General features: G+C 39.6%; 2 protein-coding genes across 5 annotated transcripts in view; one reads left to right on the forward strand and one right to left on the reverse strand.

The window, feature by feature from the left end:
• The window catches only part of ATP10D (ATPase phospholipid transporting 10D (putative)), a 127,154-nt gene extending 110,662 nt beyond the window's left edge, over window positions 1-16,492 (forward strand). For 2 of the 4 annotated variants that reach the window (XM_018049419.1, XM_018049418.1), the window contains 4 exons: window positions 3,961-4,041; window positions 5,279-5,383; window positions 9,767-9,954; window positions 14,928-16,492. In XM_018049419.1, the coding sequence (XP_017904908.1) occupies window positions 3,961-4,041; window positions 5,279-5,383; window positions 9,767-9,954; window positions 14,928-15,258 (705 nt within the window). In that variant the 3' untranslated portion in view covers window positions 15,259-16,492. The remainder of the gene's footprint in view (window positions 1-3,960; window positions 4,042-5,278; window positions 5,384-9,766; window positions 9,955-14,927) is intronic. The other 2 variants (XM_018049421.1, XM_018049420.1) reach the window with 2 other exon arrangements.
• Window positions 18,902-25,302, reverse strand: part of CORIN (corin, serine peptidase) — a 301,718-nt gene continuing 295,317 nt past the window's right edge. The window contains exon 22 of the mRNA XM_018049422.1: window positions 18,902-20,341. Within this exon, the coding sequence (XP_017904911.1) occupies window positions 20,159-20,341 (183 nt within the window). The 3' untranslated portion in view covers window positions 18,902-20,158. The remainder of the gene's footprint in view (window positions 20,342-25,302) is intronic.

Consider the following 25,302-nt stretch of genomic DNA (forward strand, 5'->3'; position numbering starts at 1 on the left):
GATAGCCTTATGAACATTATGTAATGCCTCTTATATGCCAGGCATATATATATATATGCATACATACGTTTATGTATGTAAAGTGCTTAACATACATAAATGTAATTCTCAAAATGACCCTGCAGAATAGATGCTATCGTTAGCCACTCTGTAGATGAGGAAAGTCAGGCACAGGCAGGTGTTTAAGTAATCCACCCATGTCACCGAGCTCACAGGTGGTGCAGATGAACCCCAGTTCCCAAGCCTCTGCTGCGATGCTGAAAGAACACTGATGTTATCGTCAGTCCTTGGGTGCTCCCAACCCCTTTGCTATTTAATGGCCAGAAATCCAAAGTGCTCTCATAAGTGCTCAGGATCACAGGGACAGAGGTGGACCAGCAACCTGTAGATACCAGTAAATGGACAAAGCTGAGAGCTTAGTCTCGTAAAATATTTTAGCCTTAAGAAGAAGTCTGTGTTAGTCAGGACTCTTCAGTTTCAGGTGATAGAAAACCAGCTCAAATTGGCTTAATGAAAAAGGGAAATATATTGGCCCCATAACTGCGCAATCGAGGACTAATGGTGACATCTATTATTCTTTTTTTAATTTAACTTTTATTTTGTACTGGAGTGTAGTTGATTTACAATGTTGTGTAGGACACCGTTATTCTTAAATCAGCTGTAAATGTGCTGGTTATGACTCCTTGGCTGAGCTGACGGTGACAGTGTTAGTCGCTCAGTCATATCCAACTCTTTCCAGCGCCATGGACTGTAGCCTGCCAGGGTCCTCTGCCCATTGGATTCTCAAGGCAGGAATACTGAAGGGGGTTGCCATTCTCTTCTCCAGGGGTTCTTCCCTACCCAGGCATTGAACTCAGGTCTTGTGCATTGGGATTTGAGTCCTGTGTGTATTGTTGTGACTAGAAAGATCATTTTCTCACCAACCAGCCCTGGGATATGGATCTTTCCTGAGGACAGAGCTTAACCACATGGACAGGTTTAGGAAAGAGGGTTTCCTGTCAAAGGGCTGGAGAAATGAAAATGAGACCCATGGTAAGAAATTCATGCATTGGGTTTCACTGGACTCACTATTCTGAAGACACTGACCCAGAACAGCACATGTTACAAATGATGGGTGATGGTTAGCCTGAGTTTACATTCTGGCTCAGTGGTGTGTGACCTTGGTAAGTTACTTAACTTGCCTGTACTCCAGTTTCTTTATTTATGGAGATTATGTGAAGATTAAGTAAAATAATATGTATAAAAGTTTAGCCATATTACACTCTCAATGTTGTTGTTTTTATCCCACCCCTAGACTTAACCAGAAATTTGAGGAAATCCTAAATATAAAACGATGCTTTATTTTTGTCAATCCAACTTTTTTCTGGCTTGAACTACCTTTCCAGACTGGAGAGTAAGTTCATATCCTTAGGCTCATGGGTATGGGCTTCCCTGATAGCTCAGTTGGTAGAGAGTCTGCCTGCAATGCAGGAGACCCTGGTTCGATTCTAGGGTCAGGAAAGTTGGCTGGAGAAGGGATACACTACCCACTCCAGTATTCTTGGGCTTCCCTTGTGGCTCAGCTTGTAAAGAATTTGCCTGCAACTCGGGAGACCTGGGTTCAATCCCTGGTTTGGGAAGATCCCCTAGAGAAGGGAAAGGCTCATGGGGCAGTCAATGCAAGGAGAAGTCAGCTTCCAGGGAGGAGGAAATCCTTACAATTCTTCAGTTTCATCCAATTCATTTCAATCAAAGAACCAAACGGGGTATTCTAAAAAAAAGTCCAATCTGACTTAAGGTTCAAAGCCAGGGGTGCAGGAATGCGTGGCTGATAGTCGTGAAGTTGTCCTGCACCCCAGGTCTAAGTTAAATTCCAAGTCCATTGAGGAAAGAAGAATAGAAGGGAGACCTTTAATGTTTTTATAGCTGGTGTTTCAGAAGCCCATTTGTACAGCCTGAAGATTGTAATTGGTCTTTACCCTGGAAGAGTTGAGGTCATTGTTTCCTGTTGTTGAGCCCTGCTATCAATTCTGTGCACACACTGTTCTACTGAGCTGGCCAGTTTTGTAATACATGGTGATTGCAGGCAGTGTCCCAGCATGTGGCTATTGATAAAAGGTAATTGATTTCATTGATTTACCTTCCAGAAGAGTTGTCCTTTCTGTGAACTTGGCCTCCAAACAAATTCTGTTTTATGTTTGGGCCATTTCCTGTCTTTGGTGTCATGAAAGATAACTTTCCAGGGTTATAGCATCTCTCTCCTTGAAAGGAGATGGGTCTGGAAGGCCGCAGTGAGAGGTGTCCCTTCCAGACAGCTGTCATCTATTACCATCTTTCTTCACCCACACAGCCTTCTGGCTTTAACTTCATGTCCAGATTTTTGCCTTTCAGTTTCCAGAGATCTCATGAGTTACTCCTTTCAGCCTCTCATTTGTCTTATCCTTGACACTTCCCTACCCTGAAGTCCCCTAATTCACATGACTGTGAAGAAAGTGTACTTGTTACCTTTTGGCTCTAGATATTTTGAGCAGCCTCTGTTCCCTTAGAAGCATGGAGCTGTATTTTAACTTATCCCGGAATTGTTCTCTCTTGTCCAGTGACATTTTGGTGGCCCTTTTGACTCTGCTACATTCTCTTCCACCCATTTGATTGTGCTTAGTCTATGGACACTCGAAGAAAGGCAGGTAGAAGATTCCATCATTCCAATGAGAAAATTGTAACAGAAGATACAGGGAAAGGTAGACTGGAAACCATGACTCTTCATCACTTTGATTTTTCCAGAGGACAAAGAGATTAAAAAACAAAAGAAAAAAAGATAGATGCCTCAAACTTCTTTTGAGGGCTGGAAGAATGTATATGGAGATTTCGAACACTTACAAAGCTTTAGAAGACAGCTACCCATTTTGAAGACAATTTCAGCCTCTTTTTTCATTTTAAAGGAAATAAGACTAATAACATGTTAAGAAAAGGAAAAAGTAGCTCAAGGATATGATGTATGTGTTGTAATTTTTATCCGTGGCAGATGTCACTAATAAACCATGGCCCTCCATCCTTCCTATCAGGTCTGAATGGAGCCTCAGAATCCTGCACACACAGTATTATTTGTTCAAAATTATCTTTTATTTGAAAACCTGTTTTCAATCATTTGACTAGTATTTATACTGCAGACTTCTGTTAGGAAGCAGTTTAGCACATGAAAGGTTAGGTAAAAGTAGTTAATTAATCCAAGAAATATTTCTTGGGTACTTGCTGTTTACCAGGCACTGTTTTAATCACTTGAGTAAAAGAATCTAAATTATTCAATTTCCCACTTTATGAAGCTTGCTTTCTGTTGAGAGAAACAGGAAATGATTAGGTAAACAAGATGATTTCCGATTGTAATGAAGGACTTCTAAGGATCCCTGGTGTTAATAGTAAATGATAAGTGGACATAACTTTTAGATTGGTCTGGGGTCTATGCCTCTATGAAGAGTGATATTTGAATTAGGATATGAATAATGAGGAACTGGTTGTGTAGGAGGTCTCGGAAGAATTTCTAGCAGAGATAACAGCACATGGAAAACCCTGAGGAAAGAAGGGATTTGGCATATTTGAGAAACAGATGAAGTCTGTGTGTTGGGAGGATGGTGAATGAAGATTAGACCAGGAGGGTATGACCCTGGAGAGCAGGGATTTCAATATTAAAACCACACGGGACCTCCTGGATCATGGGAAGGGACTAAGATTGATCCAGTGTTAGAAGCAATACAAGTTGAGGAGTTCCTTCAGGTTTTTCTTCACCTGTGAACTCATTTTATTCAATTATCACCCCCTTATTTTTTCACTACTACTTACAGATCTGACCTGTGTCATGAATGAGAGACTGAAGGAATAGAGTTTTCTCTCAGAGAAGCAAAAACAAGCCCTGGCTGGTGGTGTGCCTTGATTTTCCTTTGACCCTTATTAATCTTTCTCCCTCCCCAATATCTGCTTTGTTTTCAGGCATACTTACCCCTCACCTTCTGGATTACTTTGCTGGATGCCTTTTATCAGAGCCTGGTCTGCTTCTTTGTGCCTTACTATGTGAGTCCTTGTTAACTCAAAGGATTTGTTGTTCATGAATAAATGGTGCCTCTCTGTCACTGGTGTCAGCATTTAGAATAGGTATATGAGGGTAGATTGCTCATGGAATTAAGTCATTAACTGACTAAATAGAATGCTTTTCTCAAATATGGTAGGGTAGTGGGTCAAATTTGGAGAGAAGTGCCTAGATGGTAGGTAACGGGTTAAATTTGAAGAGAAGTGCCAACTGAATCCTTTTGGTTCTCTTTTTAGCCCTGTACTGCTTGATAATTTTCATCAATGACTTGAATAAAGTTGAAAGCCTGGTGTATAATTAGATGAGTCAAAATCAGAGAGGCAAAGTCAGAATATGAAAGATATTATTAGTTAGTGCTGGACTAATTCTATCAGGATGACATTCAGAGTATTAAATTTAAGTAGTATCCCCCAAATTAAAAAAAAAAAAAGAAACACCACCCTGTTATGCAGGTAAAAAATGGAAAAAATATGACTAAACAAAGAATTAATAAAATTAATTTTAAAAATTTAGACCAGTACCAAGCAGCATGATATAGTTGCCCATTCACCCACCTCCCTCCCCAGAAGAAAACACTAATTTGATCATGGATGGTTACCAAAGGTTCATTAACAAAAAGGGAAAAGGTAATAGTCTTTAAGTTAACAATTTTCATTCTTTATTCAAATAAAACTACTTGAATTTACCCACCTAGAATATTCAATGTATACTGTATTTCAAGAGGAATATAGGTAAGGCAATCTAAAGTATATTTAGAAAAGAATGACTAGAATTATAAAATATCAGAAAACTGTGTCATGTGAGGAATACGTTAAGGACTTAAAGACAGAAGCATATGAGATGGGTGGATATTTACTTAACCATGGCAAAAACTCAAGTTAGCCATAGTATCTGCTTCAAAGGTTTGCAGCTCTGTTAAGTGGAACATATTTGAAATTTCTATATACTTCAAAGAATCAGAAACATAAGTAAAAGAATCAAAGAAGATGAATTAAGATTCAGAATAAAACATAATTCCAACTGAAAAATCCGAAGATTGGATGGCCTCTCTGGGATTCAGTCTCTTTTTCTAAAAATGTTTGTTTATTTATCCTAAATGACCAGTTATTAGGAACACTGAAGAAAGGGACTCGGTTCTCATTTGGGCCATGGAATAAAGTGACGATACACCAGAGTATGCACAACTCTCCAAGATCACCAACTTTTATCCTCTCTTTGTAGACCTACCAGGGCTCAGACATTGACATCTTTACATTTGGTAACCCCCTGAACACAGCTGCTCTGTTCGTCATTCTCCTCCATCTGGTGATAGAAAGCAAGAGTTTGGTGAGTGGTTTTCCTGCCTCTGAAGTAGCCTGAAACTGTTGTTGGGGAAATGTCCTCATGCCTAGAAAACAAATGGTAATGAGAAGAGCAATGACTCCAAGGAAGAGGGGTAACTCACAGCCACTCTCATGGATTGTTGAGCGCTATTACGCTAAGGTTAATGTGCAGCCAGGGGGAGTGGGGAACACCTGCCTGGTCCCCTTGGTGGTGCTCATAGTGTGAATGCTTCATGGTGTGAGTCAGGCTGGAGAAATAATTACCAGCATTGGCCAGCATTCTTCAAGACGAAGCTGATGCCTTCAACTAAAATGAAAACAGGTGTTGTGCCTTAATCCTGGTATAGTGACTTTTGTAAGTAATAATTTTATGCTTTTCTCATAAACAAAAATTTTTTTTCTCCCTCCGAAAGTTTTACCATTCATTTCATTTATACCTAGGCCTTTTTGAACTTAGTTGCCAACTAAATGAGAAACTTAAGTCTTTTCTTCAGAGTGATTGCAGGATAGCTGTGAAACAAAGCTAGTACGGAAACTGCCTCTGTGATCATTTATGCTGCTCACTCACTTCCATTGTCATTGTCTCTGCTGTCATCAAAGCCTCTGTGATTTCTTCCTGAATTATAGCTGCGGCCTCCTTGATCTTCTCACCTTGACTCTTGACTCTGCTGGCCCTTCTCTATAAAGCAACCAAAATCATCCTTTTGAAATATAAAGCATACCTTTTTGCTCTCCTTTGGGTAAAACCCTTCAGTGGCTTCCGATTTTACTTGGAATAAAATCTAAAAGCCCTAAGACAGCCTATAATGCTTCATGCAGCCACGCCGCCTCTTCTCTCTCCAATGTCATTTCCACTTATTTGCGGACTAGCACCGCATTGTCCCTCTTTTTCTCAGGTACAGTGAGCTCATTCGCACATCAGGGTCTTAGCACTGACCATATCTTCTGATGGGAGCATCCCTTGTTTACTTTTGGATCCCTGCACTTTACCCAGGTCAAAAGTTTTTGTTTCTTTGGCTTTTTTTTGGTTTCAGCAAAAATGCTGCTTCTCTCAAGAACCCTTTCCTAACCATCCATTTTCTTCTCTCATCCTCTTACTTTATTCATAATCCTAATAATAATTTATAATTCATGTAATTGTGTGATTATGCTATTCATGTGTCTCTTCTACAGTAGACTGTAATCTTCTTGAGGGCAGAATTCATGTTTTGTTTACCATTGTATACCAGTATGTAGGACAAGGCTGGCACACAGTAGGTACTCAAAAAATATTTGAATAAATAAATGAATAATTAAATAACCAATGTTTGGAGGTGATTTAACATTTTACTGGTGATGCATTTTATATAGGAAATAGCTGGGTGAAATTATAGTTGTAAATGATAATGAGGTTAACATCATGAGATAATTTTTTAGGTAGGGCTGAATATTTTTGGCATCACATGCTTTGCTCATAACCTTCTATAACCAAACTTTATAAGCCTAAAGTGTTACAAAAAGTTAATATCTGCAGATACCATATGGGGAAAGTAAAGGGGATTCTAGAACTAAAATATTGGGGATTATTTTAGTATCTATTGAATTTCATTTTTAAACTCTTATGTAGATAGTTTTGGCTACTGCCTAAGGAAATGTCATAAGCTCTGACATCAAAAGGTTTTGCAAAGATGCTAATATGTCAAGTGTCAGTTTGGGTTCAGTGGTTATGAGCAACAGCAATCTATTTTAGCTAACCTGAGCAAACGGAAAAGTTATTAAAAATATACTAAAGGATCATAGTAAAACAAAACAATGTCCTGAGGACTCAGAGTGACTCCAGAGATCCAGGGAGCAGAAAGCAATGGATAAGCTTGTCAGGATGGTACTGTAGTCTGAACTGGTCCCAGTCATTTTCTGTCTATTCTTGCCTCATTCGTTGTGCTCTAAGTTCAGTCCCTGGTGACAGAATTCTATTTCCTTAGTTCTAGTCACAGGTTTTGGCAAAAGAGGGGTGTTTTGTCAAGATTGCACATAATTCTGGGAGTCTTCACTAAGAGAAGGGGAGCAAAAGCGAGGTGCCAAGAACAATGAGTACTATATAAAGAATGTATCATTAAAGAATTGTTTCTCACACTGCAGGGTGGGATAGAGCTCATGGCCTCTGGAGGTCTATTGTCAGTAACAGCCATCCTGAGAATATGAATTGGTTTCCATCACCTTTCACTCACCATCTCACTGTCACTTCTCTCCCCTCCCTGTTGGTTTTTACCCAGCATCCCTTGACTTTATCTGCATCCATTTATTTAAACAGGTCAACTCCATCAAGCCACTTCTCACTTGCCAAAAGTACTTCTTAAAAGGAAAAAGAAAACCCTGGCAGTAGGGCTCAGTGAGAAGGAAGAACATTTGAGAAAGAAAAAAATCATTGTCTTCAGAGGCATAAAGATCTTTTTAACCAGAGAAGCCCTAGTTGCTTTACAGTGTTTTATTTTCTGCTGTACAACAAGGTGAATCACTATGAAAGTGAAAGTGTTAGTCGCTCAGTCAAGTCCCACTCTTTGAGACCCCATGGACCATAGCCTGCCAGGCTCCTCTGTCCATGGAATTTTCCAGGCAACAATACTGGAGTGGGTAGCCATTCCATTCTCCAGGGGATCTTCCCAACTCAGGGATCAAACCTGGATCTATATTTATACATATATCCCCTCCCTCTTGGAACATCCACCCATCCCACCCCTCCGGGTCACCATGAGCACCGAGCTGAACTCCCCATGCTATACAGCAGCTTCCCACTAGCCATCCGTTTTACATACGGCACTGCTCATATGTCGGTCCCAATCTCCCAATTAACCCCCCTCCCCGTGCCCACATGTCTATTCCCTATATCTGCGTTGGCAGAAGGATCTTAATTGAGAATTCATCCAATATTTTCTGAGCATTTTGTGCATGTTTACAAAACACAAACTGTTTTTGTGATTTTTGTGAAGATATCTATCCTGGAAAAGTACTTTGCAAGGTTAAGAAGAAAACAGAGAAAACTGGATCTTGTTTGAGAATCTTAGGCCTAGGAAGTAAAAAAGATTAATAAAAGCATTCTTCCCCCAAAAGACTGATAAATACCACCATGGTGTACACAGTGATTTTCGGTGGGACTGTCCACTGCACTAAATAACAGTGACAGTTAGATAACGTGAAAGTGACTCTCTTTCATACTTTGGATTATGTCAAAAAAGAAGTCTGTTTGGGGCTATCATGTTTTATCACAGTAAATCTTGCTAATTTCCTTTTGTAACAAAGATCAGACCCCAGACTCAAAGCTGTTATGATAGAAAATGCAGATATTACATTTAAGGTAGTGATCTGCTTTTGTTTCTAAATAAAGTTATTTAGTGAGCCCATTTATAGCAAAATAATAAAAATAATAATGCAAGCTCTGTGTAGGTATGAAGGTGGATAGGTTATAATGTGATATACAAAGATGTGTATCTTGCTCATGTAGAGTTACTAAGGTTGCAGAGAACTTCAGAGCAATTGTCCTCCAAGGAGTGGCTCAGTGACCCAAGCCATGTCTTATAGCTGTACCACCTGAAATTATTCCCAAAAAGAAAATCTTGGTCAAACATGGAAAGAAAGGAGACAGTATGGAAAATTGCACACCTGCTCTTCCATGCTTCTAACTGGAAAGTCTGCACATCCTTTCCATTCACATTTCTTTGGTCCAAGCAAGACACAGCCGTGCTTAATTTCAAGGTAGTGGGGAAATGCAGTTCTTTTGAGTGTTTATTAGAGGCAGAGAATGAGATATTGGTGAACAACAGTGATATCTACCACCTTAAACGGATAACGTTTGAAGTTCACTGGATTAAGGTATTATCTCAAAGAAGAAACAGACCACTAAGTGACTATATGGAAAAATAAGGAGAAAATCCTAATACTTCATGGAGCATGTGTGTATGTTAGCCACTTAGTTGTGGGGACTCTGCGACCCCATGGACTGTAGCCCACCAGGCTCCTCTGTCCAGGGGTTTCCCAGGCAAGCATACTGGAGTAGATTGCCAGTCCCTTCTCCAGGGGATCTTCCTGACCCAGGGATCAAACCTGGGTCTCCCACACTGTGGGCAGATTCTTGACGGTCTGAGCCACCTGGAAAGCCCAAGCATGGACAGTACAAAACGAGCTAGTCATCAGAATTACTTTGGGGCATTTGATTTCATTTTATGTAACTTACACAGTGATATGACCTATTCATGAAGGATGCTCTTGTGCTTCAATGTTTTGTGTTTTGTTCACTGATTTGTTATACCATTTACCCACTGCTTAAATACGATGTTTCTTCAAAAGAGCAGATTTTGCCAGACTGTGGAACTATCAGAGTATATTCATTTCCCTTCCTTTTCTTATCTTGCAGACATGGATCCACATGCTGGTCATCGCTGGGAGCATCTTGTCCTATTCTTTCTTCGCCTTGGCTTTTGGAGCCATGTGTGTAACTTGTAACCCACCATCCAGCCCCTATTGGATTATGCAGGAGCACATGGCAGATCCAGTGTTCTACTTAGTTTGTGTTCTCACAACCTGTGTTGCTCTACTGCCCAGGTATGGTATTTGTTTTATCATCAAGAGAGGAAGCAAAATCGTAGGTTTAGAATTCTTCTAGCAACTACTAAGAATAGATGGTTAGACCATCATGTTTAGTGGTAGAAAAGTCGGTCTATGTGGTAGCTAGAATATTGGTTTTATCTCTTTTACCAGAGTACAAAAGTGGCTTAAGCAAATGAAAAGATTTATTTCTCTTTTAAGGAAATGTCTAGTCTGGTTGATAGTCCACAGGGATAGGGCAGCTCTGCTTCCCAAAGTTATGGAAGGACTCGGATCCTTTCCTTTGTTTTGTTCTGCCATCTCCCAAGGGCGTTGCCTTCGTTTGCATGACTGAAGCTGGTCACCACCAGTACACTCTGGTCCTGCATCCCTGCCCTGCATCTCTGCCTACAGGAGGGAGAAAGAGAAGATGGAGGCCGTGTAGCTTTCCAACTTTGCTCTTTTTATTCTTTTTCGTAGTGATATGACCCAGGTGTAATGTAATATCCATCATTGCTCATATCCCATCACCTAGAATCTGGGTATGCAGAACTCTGAGTGGCTAAAATCTGGTGGTTTCTAAAAAGAAGGGGAGAATGGGTACTGAGGGACATGTAGCAGTCTCACCTAAAACCTATAAACTTTGAAAGCTTACCTTCTTTCGGACTTCGGTTGTCTTCCTCATTTAAGTTTAACTCCGTTTCTCATGTCAATGGAAATGGCTCAGATATATAGTTGGGTTTTTAATCTATAGCTTCTTCAGACTCCTTAGAGCTCTTCCCCTTTGTAGTTTTGTGTAATCTGTTTAGCTGAAAACACTATAGCAAAGAATTGTTCTCCCTTTATAAATACGATATAAACATCAAAATGATGATTTCATATTATTTGCTCACAGGGTTGACAAATTGGCTCACAAGCAACTCTGACCGCTGCCTGTTTTTATAAATAACATTTTATTGGAACATAGACATGCTTACTAATTTATGTACTGTCTGTGGCTGCTTTTGCACTATAATAGCAGAGTTGAATAGTTCCAACACAGACTGTCTGGTGCCCCAAGCCTTACTGTCTGGCCTATTGGATGAAAGCTTGCCAACCCCAATCTGTAACATCGTCATAAGAAACAACGGGCACAGACCTTTTGTTGTGGATAGACGTCCCTTCTAGAAATGCATAAGAAAACCCCACCCGAGTCATTCTGTGGTGGCTACAATTATATACTTAACAATATCCCTGGTAAACTGAGTTGCTTCTGTAGTTCTCGCTGTTACTACCAGCTTTCAGATTAAAAATTGACTGACAAGATGAACGTGTAGGATTTATGTAAAAACAGTTTTACTTTAAAGTTATGGGCTTCCCTGGTAGCTCAGACGGTAGCGCGTCTGCCTGTAGTGCGGGAGACCCGGGTTCGATCCCTGGGTTGGGAAGATCCCCTGGAGAAGGAAATGGCGACCTACTCCAGTACTCTTGCCTGGAGAATCCCATGGACTGAGGAGCCTGGCAATGGACAGGGAAGCCTGGCATGCACAGTCCATGGGGTCACAAAGAGTCGGACATGACTGAGCGACTTCACTTTCTTTTCTTTATAACTTTAAAGTTATAGCCTGAAAACTTTTTTCAAGTGCATTAACAGTACAGTTTTACCTATTATTGTTGTAGTAACCTGAAAAAACAAACAAGCCCCTAATCCAGCAATCCCACCACTGGGTAATATACTCTGAGAAAACCATAATTAAAAAAGCCACATGTACCCCAATATTCATAGCAGCACTATTTACAGTGGCTAGGACATGGAAGCAATGAATGGATAAAGATGTGGTAATTATACACAATAGAATATTCAGCCATAAAAAGGAATGAAATAGTGCCATTTGCAGAGAGGCAGGGGGAGATTTGACACAGACAGGAGAATACACTTTGACCATGATAACAGAAATACCTTGGTCACAAGCCAAGGAATGCCTGCAGCCACCAGAAGCTGGATGAGGCAAGAAATGAATTCTCTACAAGAGGGAGCATGGCCTTTCTGGCACCTTGATTTTGTTGTTCAGTTCACTCAGTCATGTCCAACTCTTTGTGACCTGATGGACTGCACATGCCAGGCTTCCCTGTCCATCACCAACTCCTGGAGCTTGCTCAAACTCATGTCCATCGAGTCAGTGATGCCATCCACCCATCTCATCCTCTGTCATCCCCTTCTCCTGCCTTTAGTTTTGCCCAGCATCAGGGTCTTTTCCAGTGAGTCAGTTCTTCACATCAGATGGCCAAAGTATTGGAGCTTCAGCATCAGTCCTTCCAATGAATATTCAGGGCTGATTTCCTTTATGATGGACTGGTTTCATCCCCTTGCAGTCCAAGGGACTCTCAAGAGTCTTCTCTAACACCACAGTTCAAAAGCATCAATTCTTCAACACTCAGCTTTCTTTATAGTTCAACTCTCATATCCATACATGACTACTGGAAAAACCATAGCTTTGAGTAGACAGACCTTTGTCAGCAAAGTAGTGTTTTTGCTTTTAAATATGATGTCTACTTTAGTCATAGCTTTTCTTCCAAGGAGCAAGCATCTTTTAATTTCATGGCTGTAGTCACCATCTGCAGTGATTTTGGAGCCCAAGAAAATAAAGTCTGTTACGTTTTCCATTGTTTCCCTATCTATTTGCCATGAAGTGATGGTACTGGATGCCATGATCTTAGTTTTTTGAGTGTTGAGTGTTAAGCCAGCTTTTTCACTCTCCTCTATCACTTTCATCAAGAGGCTCTTTAGTTCCTCTTCTCTTTCTGCCATAAGGGTGGTGTCATCTAAGTATCTGAGGTTATTGATATTTCTCCCAGCAATCTTGATTCCAGTTTGTGCTTTATTCAGCCTGGAATTTCACATGATATACTCTGCTTGCAAGTTAAATAAACAGCATGATAGTACATAGCCTTGACATACTCCTTGCCCAATTTGGAACCAGTCCATTGTTCCATGTCCGGTTCTAACTGTTGCTTTTTGACCTTCATACAGATTTCTTGTGAGGCAGGTAAGGTGGTCTGGTATTCCCATTTCTTGAAGAATTTTCCACAGTTTGTCATGATCCACACTGTCAAAGGCTTTGCCATAGTCAGTAAAGCAGAGATAGATGTTTTTCTGGAACTTTTTGCTTTTTCTGTAATCCAGTGGATGCTGGCAATTTGATCTCTGATTCCTCTGCCTTTTCTAAATCCTGCTGGAATATCTGGAAGTTCATGGTTCACGAACTGTTTGAAGCCTGGCCTGAAGAATTTTGAGCATTACTTTGCTAGCATGTAGGATGAGTGCAGTTGTACCTTGAACATTCTTTGGCATTGCCTTTCTTTGGGATTGAGATGAAAACACAGATTTCAGAATTCTTGGCCTGCTGAACTGTGAGAAAATAAGGTTCTGTTGTGCTAAGCCAGCACATTTATGGTGCAGCAGCTATAGAAAACAAATGCAGACTTTCGTATCAGGAAGGTGGGTACTGCTGTAATAAATACCTAAAAATGTGAAATAGGCTTTGAAATTAGATAATGGGCAGGTCCTGGAAAAACTGTGAGGTACATTATAGACTGCTGAATTTTGAGGCATGTGTGCAAACTGTCAATAGAACTATGGACATTAAAGTATCTGCTGGTGAAAATTCAGAAGAAAATAGAAAGCATGGTCAGAGAAACAGAAATCATCTTGGAAAATACATAAATGATCATTAATGGAATGTTGCTAGAAATGTGAGTGTTAAAGGTACTGCTGGCAAAGTCTCAGAAGGAAATGAGAAACATTATTGGAAGTTGAAGGAAAGGGAATCTTGGCAATATAGTGACAGAAAACTTAGCTGAATTGTGTTCTACTATTATGTGGAAAGCAGAATTTGTAAGTGATGAACTTGGGTATTTAGCTGAGGAGTTTTCTAAGCAAAGTGTTGAAGGTTTGGTCTAGTTTCTTCTTGTTCTTATTTATAGAAACTTAGCAACTGAACAACAACCTGGGAAAATGTGAAGGAAAAGAGATTGAGGGAAGGTACCATTATGTCCAAAGAAACTAGATTTAGAAAATTCTCAGCCTACCCAGATTTCAAAAGTTGCTAAAATTAGGCAATTTGCTATTGGGAGTATGCTCGAGAGAGAGGGCCAAGAGTGTGGCTGAACAGCCTTTGCTGGTGCTGAAGAGATTGGTTTTGTGACTCATGGATCCTCTCAGTCACCTCAACAGTCACCAAGGAAGGAGGTGAGATACACAGGAAAGATCTGTGGCGGACCCTCTTATCTAAAGGCATAAATGCCCATAACATACGTTGGAGACTCAACAAGGTTTTTACAAATGTTCTTGTTATTTAGTTGCCAAGTCATCTCTGACTGTTTGCGACCCTATGAACGTAGCCCACCAGGCTCCTCTGTATTAGAGAGGATTGCCATTTCCTTCTCCAGAGGATCTTCCTGACCGAAGGATTGAGCCCATGTCTCCAGAACTGGCAGGCAGATTATTTACTGCTGAACCACCAGGGAAGCCCCTAAATACTGTCAGCTTGGCCTGAAGGGGTCAAGTTTGTGGTAATTTGTTACAATAGCCATAGAAAACTAGAAGCTAGCATTTTAAAAAATACCGTGCCAACGCTTTGCCTGCTTCACATGTATTGTCTGACTTAACAGACTATTGACTAGGGGATTGTCGAAGAAACTGACACCTATGGCATTAATACATCTCTGGTCATTAACATGATAACATTAAGACTGTAATGTAGCTCTGCTGGTATCTCTACTTTTATTACAGATTTTATTTTTCGTTGGACAGTCAGGAACTCATTATTTTCTCAGTGTTTAATAAACATTAATTTCATGTTGTTATCTCCATTTTATAGTTCACTTATCCTCCCTCTTTACCTCAAGAAGGGCCACCAGACCCTTTTGCTTTTTCTAATCGGTGAGTATTTTTTGTGGCCCCATAATGCATTCGAGGTGAATGTAATTCTGTGATGCTTTTTGTCACCTAGGTTTATATACAGAGTTCTTCAGGGATCCCTCTTTCCATCTCCAATTCTGAGGGCAAAACACTTGGATAGACTGCCTGCAGAGGAGAGGATTGAAGCTCTCAAGAAGTGGAGAGGGCCTGGGCAGATGGATCAGTTGACGTCTAAGTATGCTGACCACTCAGCGGTTGAGTCAGAGAGAATACCCATTTATGACCCATCTGCTGTCTTTGCAGCGATGTCGGCAACTGCTTGTGCTGTTGAGAAAGGAAACTTACCTGTATGTGAAACTGCTTTAGACTCAGACTTCTCTGAAACTAAGGCCTCAGGGATGGCTGGACCCTCAAAGGATTAAAAAAAGCGGGATATCCTCCTTGGAGATGCCAGTATTCCATTAAATTTGGGAAAGCAACTTTGAAGAGGCTCCTTTGCCAAAGCAGCATGACTTGATTTTTCCTTAAGGGACAAGAACATTTTACTGGAAATCTTTGGAAAAGCCTATGTGATGACTTTTACTGTACGTTTGTGGATCCATGTGTAACGGACGTTGGAATTTGACCTGGACAGAGTTTAGAGAAGTGAAATATTTAATTCAGATTCAGATGCTTTCATGAAACTTTTTGGATTTTGTGAAAGCATTTTAGTTGTTCTATAAATGCAAATATTTTCAAGAGGATTCATTTGGGACATATATTTATTTGACTCTGCTCATTTCAGTGTTCTCCTGAGATGGAGTCCTCCTTAGAAAGGGGCAGCAGGGATGCCAGGGGTCCATGGAGATGCATTCCTCTCTCGGCTTCTAGTCAAAAGAAGACTTTTTATGAGGTCTGCCTCTGTACACATGCTGTCAGTGAGGTGATAGAGCCCATAGGTAAGGAAAATGGAATCAGTTGAGTCTAGGCCACCTTGGCAGTTTCCTGTATTCTAAAACTGACAGTAGCCTGATCAAAATGAGACAATCAAAACAGTCTTCAGGAGACCATTTGAGGGTTTATCGTCTTTACCCTATAACTTTTCTGGCATGCAAATACTTTCAACCTCTTTCAACCTCTAAAAATGAGATATTATAAACTGATACTGATACAGGTGATTCTCAGGAGAATTCTCTGAGGTTCTTAGATTTGCTTTTAATTACATTTAGGACATGAAAGTCTATACCAAGTCCATTGCTGTTGCAAATCATGTATGCTGGCTTTAATTGGAACAAGAAAACTAGTTTCTACCACAACTGCCAGGTATTATTATAAGATCATGTATTCTTGTTGAGTTCTTTTAAAATTCTGTATCCATTCATCTGAAAATTATCAGCCAACCCAGAACTTCCTTCGTGAAATCTCCATGCTAATGTTCTATGTCTGTATCAAGCTCTTCTTAATGACTATTCAGCTGTGTTCTCAGGGCTTAATTTTCTACTTGTTGCCTACTGTTCTGGTCTGATATTTTTTGTAGCCTTCTAATATTATTGCAAATGGTCTTTTATACGGACTGATTTCTAGCATATATCCAAAATCCCATATGGCTAATGGAGGTAGCTATCTGCTTTCTTATGATTTTTTAAACTTTTTAATAAATAACATATATTAAAAGCTGTCATAACTCTGATACTCATCAAATCCAATAGTAATTGGTACCAGAACTGAGAAGGAAAATCCCAAAGCAATACCTTTAAAGAATATTGTTTGACCTATCCTTATATGGAAAAGTCAGTGATGTCATATCATATGTTATCTTCATAGCAACTAGCATTTACTCCTTGAGATCATCTTCTGATAAATAAAAATTTAGAGATATATTCACTTAAAAAAGAATCTAAGGAATGAGTCCAAATGACTAAAAAAAGGTCAGTCTCTCTGATATAAATTATCTGTACACAACAGTTCATGTTATGGGTCTACAACTTCTTCAGCAATCCCAGGAACTCTGAAAACTGAAAAAGTTTTCATAAATTAAGCACAAATACAATGTCTTAAACAGATACAAGACTATTTAATATAGTTACTCATATATTTTGCCACAAAAATATTAATAATTTTGTTACTGTGCTACTAAACATTTTAATATTATGCTTTTTAAATTTTTTAAAATTCTGGATTCTGAGACACATCTGGTCCTCAGGCAGAGATTTGGGGTCTTTATAAAGCCTTTAAAGATTCTCATTTCCAAGTGAATAACTCTTATGCAGTTTCCTAAGCTGATGTTCCAGCATTTTCGGTAAGTATTCAGCATATTTTACCAAATTTGGGGGAGCCCAATTTGCTCCTAGTAACCAAGAAAAATTAGCAGTATATATTTGTGATATAATTTTTACCCCAAAAGATTTATAAAGGAATTGGATTAGATTCCCAAAATGTGTTCTAGAAGACAAAAATCCTTATCCTCTTACCAGGGCTAAGGTTTTCCTTGGACACTCAATGGGTGATTAGAGATTATCGGCAAACTCTTTCAGACTAATCAAAGAGTGAAAGTGAAGTCGCTCTGTCGTGTCCGACTCTTTGCAACCCGTGGACTGTAGCCCACCAAGCTCCTCCGTCCATGGGATTCTCCAGGCAAGAATACTGGAGTGGGTTGCCATTTCCTTCTCTAGGGGATCTTCCCGACGCAGGGATCAAACCCAGGTCCCCCACATTGCAGGCAGATGCTTTAACCTCTGCACCATCAGGGAAGCCCTTAAATATAATAATCCAAGTACTAACATCAAAGATTTCAAGGGAGGAAAGGAAGCCAGGTTGAAAGAAGAAGGGAGGAGGCGGGAGAGGAGGGTGAAAGGGGTGGCCTTACAGACGTCTCCTGCCACCTACAGATACCCAAGCGTTATGGGACTTTTCCCTGGGCCTCCAGAGAAGGGAGGACTGGAACTCGGCCCTGCCAGAAATCAGACCAGACCAGAACCAGAATTGGAGTTCTCTGCCAAGAGGAGGTGATCAGTCTCCAATCCTCAGCTCAGGCTGAGGGTCCTTTGACCAGATTCCTGCGTCCAGGACCGGGGGACTAGAAAAACAGAGAAGGATAGGTCGGGTAAAGGAGAGGAAAGAGAGACAGAAGGGGGGAGAGGTCAATAAAGTCTCTTGTTCCTCACCAGTCGGGGCACTCTGGCCGGTTGTCCGCGTCAGGAGGAGACCAGGGACAAAAGGGTCCCAGTTACGGCTGCTGGGTCTGGTCCATTGGCAGGCAAGCTGGCCCCTGAGTACCCTGAGTGGTCAGGATGTCAGTCTCAGCGAAGAAGAGTCCCCGCCAGAGTCACCATTTGTTGCAGGAAGGTGGAGCCCTCCCAGGGCCCGAAACTGGGCTCTTGTCTAACACTTGGAAATGAATTGTCCAAGGAGACACATCTGCTGACAAAGCAAGAGATTTTATTGGGAAAGGGCACCCGGGTGGAGAGCAGTAGGGTAGTGGCATTTAAAAGAGCATGTTCCTGGGGGAGTGAGATAAAAGACAGTAAATTTTGATTGGTGGGAAACAGTGCCAACTGTAATAGTGGGAAACGTTTTCTGGGGCTTGCTCCATGTTTTACATCCAATTAAAATTATACCATTTTATTTGTATTAAGGGTTATTTAAAATAACTACAGTATATACATTTCACTGAACATAAGTTGAGCATAAGTTGTTCCATTATATAACAGAACTGATGTATGTTCTTAAGCTTTCATACAGTTGTGACCATAATTGAGTTGCTGGATTTTACCTTCTCGATAGGTTTATACAAACTACAGAACAAGAGATGAATCACATGGAAAGTGTCAAGACAGCTTTGCGAATGTCACCTATGAAAACACATAGGAGAGAGTACAGAACGACATGTATAAAACTGCAGGTAGTCTCGGGGGGTGCTGGGGCAGCCCAGGCTGTGGAGGAAATCCTTTGTTGGTGTTCAAGTGCTCAGTCGTGTCCAACTCTTTGAGACCCCATGGACTGTAGCCTGCCAGGTTCCTCTGTCCATGGGATTTCCCAGGCACGAAGACTGGAGTGGGTTGCCATTTCATTCTCCAGAGGATCTTCCCAACCCAGGGATTGAACCAGTGTCTCCTGCATTTGCAGGAAGATTCTTTACTGCTGAGCTACCAGGAAAGCCCATAAATTAAATTAGGTACATGTGAAGATTTGTGTTTTGAAGGTTTTTAGTGGGAAAAAAATACTTTAACCACCAATTCCTTTGTAAATTGATGTGCATCATGACATAGTACTTAAAAGCATATTTAATTTTTTTGTTTTAATTATGGGAATAAATGGCAACACCAGCTATTAAATATCTTTTAAGGAAAATTACAAAATGTTTTTCTTCATGCAAAAAATTTTACTGTGCTTTGAAATACATCTCTGTAACCTTATTGGTATGGATGAATAGAGAAAAACTGGAAAATAATTAGGTGTGGGGTAAAATTTAATTTCCTTAAAAAATTGCATCTCTCTACTCTAAAGCAAGTCCTCCTTTAGCAAAGTTTAACCTCAACTTCATTGTCACAAAGACAGAAAGAAAATTTTCCCACAAATAGTTTCCTAGTTGTCAAAATCTCAGTTGCTTAACTGATACAGAGTGAACAAACCCCAACTCTGGGAAGGGTCTATGGAGACTTTCCTATGCAATTACAACCTGGATTTAAATTCCAAATGTGCAGTCTTTTCATATCAAGTGCTAATATTGATGTGAAAAGAACTTTGTGGTCAATGGGATTTGCTCTTTCAGCTACCTAAATGGATGCTCTGTCTTTCATAAGCTCTCAGAATTATGCAAACTTTAGAAGAATAATAATAACTTAAGCATGTAAATTATCTTGGCTTTTCATAAATCAAAAGCAAGCCTCTGATGATGTTATTGAAATTTGCCACTATGCTCTTATGCTGGAGAAATTTTCATTTTGCTGGCAAAAATTCATCAGCCTGGGTCTCAATGTCCTTTTATGACTGGACAAGAGGGAACTTTCTCTAACCTGTTACCCTGGTGCCTACGCTCTTCTCTTTCCCAAGTTGACCATTTCACTTTACAGTTGAGGTTAGGCCTGCCTAGCAGAAGAACAAACTCTGTTTTGCTTTGGTTTTTAAAAGATTTTCATTCAACTTGAAGTAAGAGAAAAACAGAATTGAAAAAAAAAAACCTGCATAAAATTCGACTGAGACAAACATGAACATTTGCAGTGCGCTGTGGAGCATCCCTGTCTATGAAAAGTGCTTCCGTACAGCTCTCTACAGGACAGCCTCCACGGTCGAAAAGGCCATTTTCTTTGAATGTTGCTGGCAAAAGTCTCATCATCTTTGGAATTAGTTTAGGAGAAAGGTATGGATGTATATTTGTCTTTCAATCCATTTGACAAAGTATGTCACGTTGCTGTAAACTCCAGGCCCCAGGACTTTGGAAAAGCAGACGGAACCCCATGAAGTTAAGCCAAATAATGTCCACTGTCCTCCCGGCTTCTCACAAACTAGAGGCCCACCACTGTCACCCTGTAATGAAGAGCAGTGGATGTTAGTCACTGATATTTCAGAGCCCTCATGTGTCCATGCTATCCTGAGGGTAAAATAAAGCCAAACCCAGCTTAACCAATGTCCTGAAAAATTTCAACAAAGGTCCCATTGTCAATGTGTAAAGGGAACATGCTTTCCCCTACATAAACAGAACTTCCTAATGAATATTTTAAATCTTGATTAAAGAATAGAGGTGGCTTGAGAAAGGACTATATTCTTTTTTTTCTGTGAAATCGGAGGACATTTTGTCATTTCTTACACTTAATCAAAATATATCAAACTTTTTTTTAAATTTTAAGTATATCAGGACTGAGCCCCTAAATGATCTCTTTTAATTTTGATCCAGTTTATAAATGTGGAACATGTTCAAGGATAGTTTTCTCACAAAAAAATAGTGCTAGAAAAATCTAAAAATAAGTCACTTTCAGGATTCTTGCTGTGTGAATGAATGTATTAAGTAAAACACACTCAGGGTAAGAAAAACAATACTATATTTAATAGAAAAGAATTAGCATGCTTAAATAGAAAATACCACATAAGAATTACAGTAAAACTTATTATAATGCATACATAGAGATTTCATTTGCATAGAGACATTCATTCTTAGTATTTAAGTTTAGGTATTACAGTTAAGTGAAAGTGAAGTTGCTCAGTCTTGTCTGACTGTGCGACCCCAGGGACTGTAGCCTACCAGGCTCCTCTGTCCATGGGATTTTCCAGGCAATAGTACTGGAGTGGATTGCCATTTCCTTCTCCAGGGGATCTTCCCAACCCAGGGATCGAACCTGGGTCTTCCGCATTGTAGATAGACGCTTTACCATCTGAGCCACCAAGGAAGGCTAAATATTTCTTTAAACCGCTTGTTTTTTTTTTTTTTTTTTTTTTGTGGCGGGGTGGGGGGAGGATGGTGCAGGTGGCAGCAAGAATACTGGAGTAGGTTGCCATTCCCTTCTCTAGGAGATATCCCCGACCCAGGGATTGAACCCAAGTCTCCTACATCGTAGGCAGACGCTTTACCGTCTGAACCACCAGGGAAGTTATTACAGTTAAGTTTTATTCAGTTTTCCTTGTCCACATATAATTGACACTATGGCTTTAAAAATGCTAATATTTTCTATATCTGAAAAGATGAGAATATGAGAGATACATTCTGCATGGCCTCAAAAGAGAAGGATAGATACTCTAGAAAATAAGTAAGCATGTGGACTCATGACAGATATTTACAAAACACTCCTTGCTTTGCAAGAATTTCAAACTTGGAAGTGTATCTATGGTCCTCCCACTTGGTAATGTTGAGAAATAGAAATCGTGTTTATTGATGCTCTCCTAAACACCTTCCCTGTATTAGTTTATTTAATTCTCATGAAATAACTACAGGTTAATAATTATTATAACAATAATTATTATTTACATGTTACTACTTATATAAATATTTAAATATATAATAATTGTTATATCTAATTTATCCCTCCCTGCTTTGGTAACTGTAAGTTTGTTTTCTATGTCTGTGAATCTGTTTCTATTGTATATATAGATTCATTTGTATTATTTTTTCAGTTCAGTCAGTTGCTCAGTCATGTTCGACTCTTTGCAACCCCCATGGACTACAGCACGCCAGGCTTCCCTATCATCACCAACTCCCGGAGCCTACTCAAGCTCATGTCCATAGAGTCAGTGATGCCATCCAACCATCTCATCCTCTGTTTCCTTTTCCTCCTGCCTTCAATCTTTCCCAGCATCAGGGTCTTTTCCAATGAGTCAGTTCTTCTCATCAGGTGCCACTAGTTTGTTTTTGCTTCTGTTTCTTTTGCTTTGGGAGGCTGATCTAAAAAAGTATTGCTACAATTTATATCAAAGAATGTTTTACCTATGTAATCTTATAGGAGTTTTATGGCATGTCTTACATTTAGGTCTTTAAATTGTTTTGAGTTAATTTTTGTATAATTATAATTATGTATATTTTTTGTTGTAATTTCATTGATTTACATGTAGCTGTCCAGCTTTCCCAACACCGCTTATTGAAGAGATTGTCTTTTCTGCACTGTATTCTTGCCTTAGAGAGTGACCATAAATGTGTGGGTTTATTTTTGGCCTCTATCCTATTCCACTGATCCATATGTCTGTTACCATGCTATTTTGATTACTGTAGCTTTGTGGTATCGGAGAAGGCAATGGTACCCCACTCCAGTACTCTTGCCTGGAAAATCCCATGGATGGAGGAGCCTGGTAGGCTGCAGTCCATGGGGTCGCTACAAGTCAGATACGACTGAGCGACTTCACTTTCATGCATTGGAGAAGGAAATGGCAACCCACTCCAGTGTTCTTGCCTGGAGAATCCCAGGGACAGGGGAGCCTGGTGGGCTGCCGTCTATGGGGTCGCACAGAGTCGGACATGACTGAAGTGACTTAGCAGCAGCAGCTTTGTAGTATAATCTGGAATGAGTATGTCTCCAAGTTTTGTTCTTTTTTCTCAGAGTTGCTTTATCAATTCTGGATCCTCTGTGATTCCACATAAATTTTAGAATTATTTGTTCTAGTTCTATAAAAAAAAAAATGTCAAGTATTTTGACAGTTTAGTTCAGTCACTCAGTCATGTCTGACTCTTTGCGATCCCCATGGACTGTAGCATGCCAGGCCTCCCTGTCCATCACCAACTCCCAGAGTTTATTCAAACTCAGGTCCATCGAGTTGGTGATGCCATCCATCCATCTCATCCTCTGTCGTCCACTTCTCCTCTCACCTTCAATCTTTCCCAGCATCAGGGTCTTTTCAAATGAGTCAGTTCTTCACTAATCAGGATTTTTTAGCAGGGGTTACATTAAATATGTAGATTGCTTTGGGTAGTATGACCATTTTTACAATACTAATTCTTTCAATGCTAGAGCATTGGATATCTTTCCATTTCTTTGAATCATCTTCAGTTTTCTTTACAACATTTTAGTTTTCAGTACATAAGGGTTTTCACCTCCTTGGTTAAGTTTATTCTTAGGTATTTTTTAACATGATTTTAAAAACAATTTTTTTTTCAATTTTTTTCTTTCTGATATTCCATTTAGTGTAAAAAAATGCAATAGCTTTCTGTATATGAATCTTGTATTCTGTTACCTGGCTGAATTCAGTTATTAGTTCTAATAGTTTTTGTATAGAGACTTTAGGATTCTTTATATAGAGTATCATATCATCTGCAAATAATGACAGTTTTCTTTCCCTTCAAGGTTTTCAGTTTTTCACCATTGGGTATTATGCTGACTGTAAGTTTGTCACAAATGGCTTTTATTATGTTGAGATATATTCCCTCTATATCCAGTTTGTGGTGTGAACGTTAGCAAATTGAAGAATAAAAACTGTATTATCATCTCAATAAATGTAGAAGAAGCTTTGGACAAAACTCCTTACCCATTTTTAAAAAGTGGGCATAGAGGGAACATAATTCAGCATAATAAAGGCATATATGGGGTTCCCTGGTAGCTTAACTGGTAAAGAATCTGCCTGCAATGCAGGAGACCCTGGTTCAGTTCCTGGATCAGGAAGATCCCCTGGAGAGGGGATAGGCTACCCACTCCAGTATTCTTGGGCTTCCCTGGTGGCTCAGTTGGTAAAGAATCTACCTGAAATGTGGGAGACCTGGATTCAATACCTGGGTTGGAAAGATTCCCCTGGAGGAGGACATGGCAGCTCACTCCAGTATTCTTGCCTGGAGAATCCCCATGGACAGAGGAGCCTAGCGGGCTACAGTCTGTGGGGTCGCAAAGAATCAGACACAACTGAGCACAGCACAGCATGTGACAAACCCACAGCTAAACATCATCATACTCAATGGTGAAAAGCTGAAAGCATTTCCTCTAACATTAGGTACAAGACAAAGATGTCTTCTCTTGCCACTTCTACTCAACATAGTTTTGAGAGTCCCAACAATAGCAGTCAGAGAAGAAAAAGAATTAATGGTAATCCAAAGTATGAAAAGTAAAATTGTCACTGTTTGCAGATGACATGATAACTACATGCAGAAAATCCTAAAGATGCTATAAGAAAACTATTAGAACTCATCAATAAATTTGGTACAGTTGCAGGATACAAAATTAGTACACAGAAATGTGTTGAATTTCAGGACACTAAGAATGTAAGATCAGAAAGAGAAATTAAGGAAACAATCCCATTTACTGTTTCATCAAAAAAATAAAATATCTTGGAATAAACATACCTAAGGAGACAAAATACCTGTACTTATAAAACTATAAGATACTGATGCAACAATTGAAGAACACACAAATAAATGGAAAGATATACCTACCATGTTCATGGATTAGAAGAATCAGTATTGTCCAAATTACTATATTACCCAAGGAAATCTACAGATGCAATGCAATCCCTATCAAATTATTATGTCATTTTTTGCAGATCTAGAACAAAAAAATCGTGTAACTTGTATGGAAACACAAAAGATCCCAAATAACCAAAGCAATCTTGAGAAAGAAAGAAAAGCTGAGAAATCAGGCTCTGTTACTTCAGAATATGTTATAAAGCTACAGTAATCAAAACAGTATGGTACTGGCCCAAAGACAGGCTTATAGATAAATGGTACAGGATAGAAAGCCTAGAAATAAGTCCACATAACTATGGTCAATTAATATGACAAAGAAAGCAAGAATATACAATGGGGAAGAGACAGTCTCTTCTTCAGTAAGTGGTGCTAGGAAAATTGGAGCGCTACATATAAAAGAATGAAATTAAAATACTCCCTAACATTATGCACAAAAATAAACTCAAAGACCTAAATGTAAGACTGGATATTACAAAACTCTTAGAGGAAAACATAGGGAGAACACTCTTTGATATAAACCACAGCAAGATTGTTTTCAATCCACCTCCTATAGTAATAAAGATTAAAAACAATAAACAAATGAGATTTAATTAAATTTAAAAGCTCTTGCACAGCAAAG

The sequence above is a fragment of the Capra hircus genome, chromosome 6, assembly GCF_001704415.2.
Source record: "Capra hircus breed San Clemente chromosome 6, ASM170441v1, whole genome shotgun sequence".
Lineage (NCBI taxonomy): Eukaryota > Metazoa > Chordata > Mammalia > Artiodactyla > Bovidae > Capra > Capra hircus.